A 10,664-nucleotide genomic window follows, 5' to 3' on the forward strand; every position below is an offset into this window, starting at 1 on the left:
AAAGAATAGATATCCAACATTATTTTCATTCCTAGTGATAAATTAAATTTCTTTTGTTAGTATTAGTGTTGAGTTGATTTTGGTGGACTTTATATGAGTTACTAACATCCATAAGATATAAAACTTATTGACATTCAAAATTTTAAGTTCAAGTTGAATAATATGATAATAAATAAAAAATTACGAAAAAATTTAAAAATATTTATAAATTACATTACAAATAAATATTTTTATATATAAAATATTTTAAAAATTGAATACATGTAATGTCGGATTGATTTGATTCGGGTTGACTTTTTTAGCTAAAACCAAACCAAACCAAACCAATTATGATCGGATTTTTTTTTCAACACCAAACCACTAATCGAATTTTTTTCTCGATTTGACTCAATTTATCAATTTGATGCGATTTATCGATTTACTTTGTACACCCCTAATTCTAAGAGCTCAAACACGTATTCCTGTTTTAAAAAATAAACCTATCCATCTCACCTCAAATTTTGATAGTACCAATCAATTTTGTCGGCAAAAAGAAACTTAATGAGAAAACCACGCGCTTAAAGCAAATAAGTGTACTCGACTTGTTAAAAGAAATAGACAAATCTACTTGTATTTTAGAAGTTTTAACTTATACATATCAATATTGTAATATTTGATCGTCCAAAAACGACAGGATAGGTAAATTTCTAGAGTCAAAGGATATAAGAACTTCCACATATGTTGTTTGTCAATTAACTTTTCAAATCAAAAATCACCTATTCCACTAACACTTAAAACGTCAATATTTAGTTATACCAAGAACTAAACGTGTTGACTTTCATACTCCAATCCTCTCATTCTTGTTGGATCAGTGAAAAGCTTATCGATGCCTTTTCACATTCGTATTACGTCGACATCTTACTATTATGTTACAAATTGAAGGAAAAATGAGCTCGCTAAGCAAGCACCATAAGCTAGTAGCACGTCCAAAACATCCAACCTAAATACAAGCACAGGAGAGATTCATTCAGAAGTGTAGGACATTAACACAGATTCACAATACTAAGGTGGAGGCAAGCAAATAACCACGATAAATCTTGGTAAATGAATTTTTCGGCAAAAAGAGCAAGACATGTTTTCCCCAAGGAGTTATGGTAAATTCATTACATGTACCCAATATCTACACCAAATCAAATATGCATGACATGTGATTGCAAATAAACTTTTAACACAACCATGGTCGGTTCATTACATTCTCACCTCATTTATTTACTGAAACATGATAAGTTGATATGATTTAGTGTAAACATCATAAGCGAATTAAGTATTATCCAGACGAACGTTCATGGAAGGCACGGGGACATTGGGAAGCGTGCAAAATAAACTAGTGATTCTGGGATCTGGTGCATTGAGATCCACCAACAACATTTGTCAGGCTAGTATAATACTGCTGCAGAAATTCCCAGCTAAGTTAGTAAGAGAGATTGGCACTTAAATAATCAACATAAGTAGCAAGCACGTGTTACATTCTGAATTCCTGGCAAACCATGTGCGAATCAATATAATTACAGCTATGCCAACCCCTGCCTTTTGATGGATGCAGGGGCTGGTAATTTTCCAAGTTTTGGAAGAGCCAATAGTTAAGACATGAGGGTCTCACCCAACAAAAAATACATGCTATCTATATACAGTGAATGACAGCGCAGTGAAATTCTTTTAATCAAATATTTCTTGATTTTTTCCCAAGCTGTGCAAGTGGTCTCTGTAAATAATACTCCCTCCGGATCAAAAAGAGTGTCCACTTAGCCTTTTGCACACCCCTTAAGAAAATACTAACTTCTAGATAAAAATAAGTAATTTGACTAAACTATCCCTAATTAAATAGGTATGGGGATTTGATCACACAACACTTAATAGGGACAAATCTGAAAAAATAAGGCTAATTCTTTCTTGATTTGATAAGTGGACACTTTTTTTACCCAAGAAAAAAAAGCTAAGTGGACACACTATTTGATCCGGAGAGAGTACAAATAAGTATAGTATAGTCAAATACACCTTGAGACAAGAATATGAAGGTAGAATGTACACCCAACCATTACCTCGTATTTGCTCAGTGTATTGTATATTATTAACCCTCGGCTTGACTTGCGGCAACTATAACTGCTTGAAGCCCAACAAGAATTCTAGCTAATTCATTGATAGATGATCTATTCACTGCCGCCAGAATCATAATCACTGTCAACCGTAATTCCTTCTGCGCTTTCGTTTTCATCCTCGTGATTATCCGAATCATTACTGGAATGATCAAATTGTTCTCTTTCTGTAAGGAAGAACCCGTCCTCAGAAGGTTTGTAGTTTTTACCCCTCCATACCACAATCCGCTCTTTATCGAATGTCACGAGTATACAAGGAACCAAATCCTGCCATTGACACAAGTTAACAAGCATAGTATTTTTTTTATTTTTTTTACATTGGTAACATTTAACAAGCACAGTATTTAGCAGCATGACAATCACTATATTGCCTACATGGATATCAGAAAAATCTCTAAACATCAATTAAATCTTAGTCTTTGTAGCATACTAATCACTATATCGTCCAAATGGATTATTCCAGACATTTATTAGCTTTTCTAATTTGAGGTCTTCATTTCAAACAGCAAATGTAAGCTGAAGGAGGTAGGCAACCAAACTAATACTCCCTCCGGATAAAAAAAAAAGAGTCTGCTTAGCAAATCAAGAAAGAATTAACCTTGTTTTTCCATATTTGCCCTTATTAAGTGTTACATAATCAAATCCCAATGCCTATTTAATTAGAGGTAGTTTAGTCAAATTACCTATTTTTGTCTAGGAGTTAGTATTTTCTTAAGGGGTGTGCAACTGGCTAAGTGGTTCAACGGTTCACTTCTCAGGGGAAGTCTTATTTCGAGGCTGCTTGCGAGCTGAGTTGGTCGGATCTGGCAGATCAAGCCAAACTGGTATCGGCAAATTTGTTTTTTTCCTGTTGTCTTGTGGGCACCTTCAACGATCCCTACAACTCGAGCCCAAATCCGGAGGTTATTCAAAAATGGTTTCTGAGCTGGAAGATAACAGCTGGGTTGAGGGTCACTCCTATTTCTCACAACCAATTTCTTTTCGAATTCCCGTCGAGGCAGGAGGCGGAGAGGGTAAAAATGGATGATTGGTTTTGGAATGGAAGAAGCCTTGCTCTAGAATGGTGGTCTCCGGTGGCCGGAACTCAACTTGCAACACCAAAGTCTGCTTCCCGATGGGTGAGAGCTTTCGGAGTTCCATTGCATGTCTGGTTGGAGAAAACCATGAAATTCATCGGTGATTGTTGCGGTGGTTATGTGGATACTGATGAGGACATGAAGAAGAGGAATCATCTCTACTGGGCTCGTATTTGCATCACTGATTCTACCCAGGAGATTCCCAGAAAGATCGATCTGAAATATGAGGATTGGACCTTTGAGATCTCCATTGTTGCCGATGCTGTTGCAAAAATCACAGCCTCAAGGAATGGGCCACAGGGGCAGGTTATTGACCAGCGGTCCAAGACTATAGAGCCAGCATATGTCATGCCTGCAAAGTCAGAGTTTTTAAATTTTGAATCTCCTAGGGTTCTCTATTTCAGCCCAACAGCAGGGTCAGGCCCAAACTTCAGTCCAGCCCAGAGTGGACCACTTATATTATTCCAGAAGGAAGAAAAGGAATAAAGCTCCCCTTATTAAGAAGAGGCCACAATTACATGAATGGAAATCAAAAGGGCCGGCCCAAACCCTTTATCAGGAAACCCCTACTCTTTTTACAAAAGGGAAGGGCCCAGCTGAAATTTTCTATGCGGATTCAGTAGTGACGACTAGTCAATCTCTTGTCAAAACTGATCATGATGGTTCTATGGCAGATAATGACGATACAGATGATGAAGCGGAATACTTGCAATCCTTCTCTCTTCTCACTCTCCCTTCTTTACACCCTGAATCTCACTTGCCCAATCCTCAGGGTTCTGATTTTTCCCCTTCCTCTGGAAGTGATACTTTGCAATTAACATGGGATGGGTATAATCACGATATACATCAGGATATTCATACTCCAACAGTAATTGAGATGTCGCACTGGACTAAAATAACCATGACTAAAGCATGCAAGGCTTTTGGGGTGAATTCTTTAGGTTTCGAGCCTGAAATCTTCGATATGATCCTTAGAGAGCGGTGACTATCTAATGAACTTTCTTATTTTAAATTTGAAAATATGTGGCTCCAGCAGGAAGGTTTTACTGACTTGGTAAAGCAGTGGTGGCAAGGCTACGTGGTTAATGGTTACAAACTCAAGCTGAAAAGAACAAATTATTGCATTTGAAAATGGAGATACAACAGTTAGCTAAGGCTGAAGAAACATCTTGGAGACAGAAATCAAGATGCCTGTGGTTGAAAGAAGGGGACAGAAATACTAAATACTTCCAAAGAGCTGCCAACTCTCATAGAAGTTACAACTGTATTGATAGGTTGAAGGTGGGGGACAACATCATTGATGACAAAGTGCAAGTAAAAGATGCTATTCTTGACTTCTATCAGCAGTTGTATGCTGAGGATGAAGCTATAACCCAGAATCTTTTTTGGATTTTATTAGCTCCTTAGTCTTATGATGGATTCTTGGATTTGTCAGCTCTCTAGACTTATGATAGGTTTTTTGTTATCTTTGTATGAGCTGATATTTCCTCCTCTTTTGTAACTATGCATCCCCTTGATGCCTTTGTGATTATAAAACACTTACATCATCAAAAAAAAAAAACACCCAAAGCCATCTCTAAGTTTAGAACTTCACACAAAGTAGTCTTTAATATAGAAGGTCTACTAAGTCCAGACAAATGTATCTCAAGAGATGTTTGGCTGGGAGTTCCCCTACCACAGCCGCACCCTCTTTAGATGAAATTCGATCACGGAAAGTTTCTCTTCATATCTGATCGGAAAGTTTCTTTCACGAGGTTGAGGAACTTCTCAGGGGACTCACAGCTATCGACCACTACACCAGTGACTGAAGTATATTGAATGGGCCAGGATCCAAGTCATATCTCTCCCTCACAAAATCCTCAAATTTGTTGAGATCGAATTTGGAAGATCTATATGGCCATCCCTGTTCTGGTAGAATCACGCCCCATACACTCGAAAATTCCTTCTGGGTCAGCTTCACATATTGCAGCCAACAACGCCATCGAAGTTACCAAAAGCAAAGGTTTCGCTCAATTCAAGAAGCACGGGGAAGGCCTATTTCCATGAATTTTCAATAAACGGGACCCGCATGATCAGGCAATCTCTGACTGGAGATTTAAAATTCAAATTTCAGCATTCAAACCCCAATGGATACTAACCCAGGTCTTCTCTTACTGCAACCATAAATGAGCCCCATACCCCACCACATAAAAGTATAAAACCTAAATCACATGCCCATCCTCTTCTAAATAATTGGGCCAAAAAGGTTTGGAGCTTTGGCAAAACAGGGTGCCTAGAATTCAACAAACATATTATCACTGCAAGTAATTCATTGTATTTAAAGAGAGACAGAAATTGCATCTCTTCTCGTAAATCATAGTATTCACAAGAAATATACAAGAAAAACTATCGCCATTAGTAGCAAAAAGTTAATCCACATGAACAAGTATAAGTCCAACACAATATAGAAGGAGAAAATTCTTACCCTCAGCTTGCAGCCTATTTTCTTGTAATCACTCTTTGGAAGGCCTTTACAATCTATCCGAACTAGCTCCTCAGTGAGAAAAGCATCTCGTACCATCGGTACAAGACTGCCATAGTAACCATTTTTGGCTGCATAGTAGCATAAACGTCAATATCAAATCTAGATGGCCTCACCAAGCACAGTTGACGAGAAAGAATACCTAGTTTTGTTAATGCAGGAACAGCTAATCCTCTTTTTCTCATTTCCTTGGTTTCCTCGATACTCAAGCCATCAATAGTAGTTTTTATAAGCCTGGGATATACAGGCTCGTGAGGTTTCCATAGCATTAAGGGGATAACAGGCCTCTTCTTGGGATGATAATTCCTTCCTCTGTAGAGCACAAGTAAACCACCATGTCTGTGGATGATTTTACCAAATGTCTTATCCTAGAAGACATACAAGAACCCATATTACTGATCAAAGACACAGTAAAACATAAAAAAGAAATTCAAAATTGAGCAAAGCCTATTTTAGAGGATAAAGCCCCTGAATGAAGTAAATAGATGCCACTTCAAGCAACTTAATTCTGAAGAATGACAATAATAAGATGGGATTAAGAAGCAAATGAAGTGGATGTGATTGAATTTGAAGGATGGAGATACCTCCAACTGAGTGCAAACATTCTTCATATCAACTGTAGGCACACCCATGCATTTTATTCTTACAGCTTCAGCATGTTTCCAGTTGTTATGAATATCATTCAACATGTTATGCGTTAAACCATCTCTCCCTGCAAAACAAAAGATGATGGAAATCAGCAAGCAGACATTCGGATAATGTGCTACTATGATTGCTTATGTCATGTGATATTCAACATATTTCTCAATAAAGTAGGGAAGGAAAAACGTGTTTGATCTCATTACAAGGCTAAAACCCTAATACCAAATGGAGGCATGGAGCACATCACATCACTAAATTTCCCAGTCCAAGACAGTAAAACTTTAATGCAGAAAACAGAAGTCAAGCATGCTTTGCATTATAAAAGAACACAAGATGTTCTGTTGTTCCACATCACTAAGTTTTCTCAGTCCATGACAGTAAATTTCAACGCTAATAACAGAAGTCAAGCATGGTTGCATTCTAAAAGAACACCATGATGTAATGTGTAACAAGCAGTTGTATACGAGAAGTCAAGAACTAAGGACAACTTGGTTACTGATAGGATTATGCGTAGTACCTATATTAATAAATGTTTCACCAAATGCCCTCTCTAAAATATTAGGCAATTCATAGCTTTTCAGAGCTGCTCTATGTTTTCCTTAAAAAAAACATTACTCACAAAAAAAACCTTAGGTGATTACTATTTAAAATGTCCACCCATATAGGATTAAAATTTAATCCTAATAACACATTTGATTCATCCTTTTTTTTTCCTCCCTTTCTTCAAGCTAGATACACGGTGAGCTGATTTCTATGTAATACATTTTTATATGCATCTAGATGTCACAGTACTACAGCCAAAATAATATCAACATTGATTTCTTTGAATAACCTAATTATGTATGCTTGGCAAATGAGTTTCACACAGTCGTTTAGATTGTAAAATACATCTTCACGACAAGAACAAAAGGCAAATAAAAATAAGAAGTTAATAGAATACCCCTGAATTGTCAAACTTCCCAACATCATTGTGAAATAATGTTAATTTTCAAGTCATACATGTACCATCATGGCACTTCAATAAAGAGATCATACCAAATCCAGCTGAGTACCATCTTTAAGTCAGCAAACCAGCCCAATCTTTATGCAGAACTTCACTTTCACTTAACACAATTACAGTATGCAATGATGTAAAGCAATACCACAAAGGTCTTTGACATCTGTACCGTGGCATAAGCCAAGATAGTGGCATAGCGCAAAGGCAAAGTACCAATCTTTACTTTCTCAATTCCACTTAAATACTTTAAAAAATTGCAATACCACACAATATCAGTGAAAGACAAGAAATAAAAGCTCATCTCATCCAACACCACTACCAAACCTTTGGGTCTAATAAAAAAAAAAAGATCAGTTAATCACCTAAACCTCAATCCTAAACTAGCTGAAATCAACAACAACAAAGACACCCAGTGAAATCCCACAAGTGGGGTTTGGGCAGACCTTACCCCTACCTTGAGAGGCAAAGAGGTTGATTCCGCTAGACCCTTAGCTCAAGGAAAAGCATTTCAAAGCAGCTTGGAAAAAGAAATACGGAAGTGAATAAGCCAGGGCAAATAATAAGGAAAGCATGACAAACCGTTCTAAAAAAAACAATAACAGCAACAAATATAATACTCCCTCCGTCCCAATTTAAGTATCTTAGTTTGACTAGGCATAAAGTTTAAGAAATAAAAAGAGACTTTTGAATCTTATAGCCCTCAATTAAAGTGTGTCTAACATACTAAAATGTCCTTTGAAACTTGTGACATTACACTTGGCACGTAGAATGTTTGAATTGTTATATAGAAAAAGGAACTCTTTTTGGGACAGACCAATTAAACTAGGATGGAGGGAGTAAGAAACAACAGACAGTAACAGAAATCGAAGAAATGATGAATCAATCAATCAACATGCCAATAAGAGAAATAAGTTGTCTAATCACAAAAGAAACGATTTTTTTAAATACCCAAATTGACTTGGCGCTTGGTTTTATGCCTCTGGGACCTTTCAACAAGTGCTTTCCTCTCCGCATTCGTCAAACTCTCTCCTTGAATCCTCTCTCTCTCAACCCTTCTCTTCTCTTCCACCATTTTCTCATCTTCAGGGGACCCCACTTTAGGGTCAACAACAGGTGCGCACACACCAGTCCACACTCTATCCAACTTTCCAGGCCCGAAAGGTGAGTACTTGGGCTCTCGAAGCCCAATGGGCCGAACATCCGTACTGCTCTCAGTGTAACTGAAACGGAAGTCGAAGGGGAGTTTGGACTGAACCGGTTTCGAACCGGTCCGGTCTAGTGAGGATGGGGGGCGGTAACGGGGTTTGGGCTGCTTGTTGGGTTGGGTGGGGTTAGGGTTTTGGGGTTTGAGGGAAGGTGGGGGTATGAAGGAGTATTTTGAATACAGGTTTGAGGAAGTGTTGGGGGTGGCGGCAGTGGCTAAGAGGTGGCGCGTGGCGGAGGAGAGGTGGCGCGTGGAGGAGAGTGAGGGGATTTGGTTTTTGTGGCGGGAGAAGAAGCGGAGCATTGTGACGGGGCAATGGAATTCGGGTAAATTTCCCTCCCAATATAGGTGAGGTGTTCAGTTTTCTGCTCAAAGCATCAAATGGAGTTTGGAGCTTTTAAATTTAAGGAAAAATTACCTACTTGGCAAATATTTAGATTGTATTTTAGTATTTACAATACTCAAATTTCTTTATAACAGCATTGTTGAATTCAAAAAAATTTAGCTGTTATAGGGAATGACTATTATACACCTATAACAATATTAACATTTAAAAATTTATTCTCTGTTCTAGGCAAAAAAAAAATACATAAAATCTAATTTTTATTTTTAATTGTTAAATCCTAAGCTTAATCACACTTTGTATAGTGAAAGAAAATTGTTTAATAACGAAAATATACATATTCATATGATGTTTTTTTAATTATAAATAGTGTATTAAATGATCAAATATCTAGTCAAAATCTCTACACTTATTATTGGTAATCATAAATATTTTATTTTTACAAAGATGGTTAATTATTATATTACCAAAAAAATAAATAGCTATTTTTTAGGGGGTAATTTTACAAAGAGTATACTATTATAAAGTTGGTTGTTGCTGTAATCGGTGAAATGTTGTTATAGAAAAATAAAATATAACATAAAAAATTGGTTTAAAAAAAATTGTTGTTATAGAGAGATATTGTTACATGCGGGTGTCATATAAAGAGGTCTGACTGTATATGTAGCTATAGTGTCAAAAGGATTGTGAGAGATAACAATATTTTGGGTTTTGTAGCAAATACACAATTCACACGCGTAATTGTATGCATTGATACATTATGCGTCGATACAGCTTTTTCGCGCGATTTCACCTGATACAGTATGCGCTGATACGATTGACGTCCGCTTGATACAATTAATACCCTCTTGATACCCGCCACCTGTACAACTTTTCGGCATGATACAATGACTATAGCTACATTTCGTAATACGCAAACTGTAGGTTCATTCATATTAATGTTCTAAACTATAGCTATTTATGAAAATATCTCTTTAATTAACAATTAGGACAAACAGAAATCGTTTTTCATAAAGAAGATTGCTAAAAGAGTGGAGAACAAATTTAGCCAAATTAATCTTGGCATAATAATTAACGGGTTAATTTACCCAAATATTAGAATGTGAGTTTTACGAGATATGAGTTAATTTTGAATTCTTGATTTTGACTAATTGCTAGTCTAAATTATAGGTACATATATTCTTTGTTTTTCACCTCTTAAAACAAAGTACTAGTAAAATTTAATTTGTATGCTTGCACTCAAATGGGCAATGGAAAATATTCCTCATATTTAGTTGTCATTTTCTTTCTTCCTGGTAGAGTTCCATAGCTCTGAACATATATAAATATTCCTTGCAAATTCAATTTCATTTATGTATATATTCATTTCAATTTTGTGTCCCATAACTAGAGGTCTAGGTTCTGAGCTTTGAGTATGAAAAAATTCTTGATAGAGAGCACTTTTCACGAATGGGCCTCCAATGCGGGTATAAACACCGGATGACAAACCAAAAAAATTACTATTTTAGTTTCGTGTTAACCTATGGAAATAGAAGCAATGTGATCGCTTTGGGTATACAGTTATGGACATCAAAGCCATTCTACACTCCCATCAAATAAGTGTCGTCCAGAGTATGGAGTCCAAACTTTTGTAAGTACTAACAGTTACAGCTAGCACAACAGTAGAAATTGTCATATTCTTGTAGTAATATTCAAAATGATTCTTTTTGTCCAAAGTTTATCCAACCAAACCTAGAGTACAAATCTATG

General features: G+C 36.6%; 1 protein-coding gene across 6 annotated transcripts; it reads right to left on the bottom strand.

Annotated features, from left to right (window-relative positions):
• Positions 1–821: 821 nt before the first annotated feature.
• On the bottom strand, positions 822–8,959 carry LOC132645642 (CRS2-associated factor 1, mitochondrial). 6 transcript variants are annotated; one of them, XR_009584148.1, is made up of 6 exons: positions 8,317–8,958; positions 6,314–6,441; positions 5,872–6,097; positions 5,673–5,800; positions 2,079–2,399; positions 822–979 (listed from the first exon to the last, which is right to left on the bottom strand). XR_009584148.1 is itself a non-coding variant. In XM_060362742.1 (5 exons), exons 1-5 carry the CDS (start codon positions 8,873–8,875, stop codon positions 1,364–1,366), a joined length of 1,104 nt encoding a protein of 367 aa, XP_060218725.1. In that variant the 5' UTR covers positions 8,876–8,959; the 3' UTR covers positions 1,048–1,363. The 6 variants fall into 6 exon arrangements, 3 of the variants coding, with proteins under 3 accessions (XP_060218725.1, XP_060218724.1, XP_060218723.1); XR_009584147.1 differs by lacking the exon at positions 822–979 and adding an exon at positions 1,048–1,426; XR_009584146.1 differs by lacking the exon at positions 822–979 and adding an exon at positions 1,048–1,429.
• Between the last annotated feature and the right edge of the window lie 1,705 nt (positions 8,960–10,664).

Source organism: Lycium barbarum, chromosome 6 (assembly GCF_019175385.1).
Source record: "Lycium barbarum isolate Lr01 chromosome 6, ASM1917538v2, whole genome shotgun sequence".
NCBI classification, from domain to species: Eukaryota; Viridiplantae; Streptophyta; class Magnoliopsida; order Solanales; family Solanaceae; genus Lycium; species Lycium barbarum.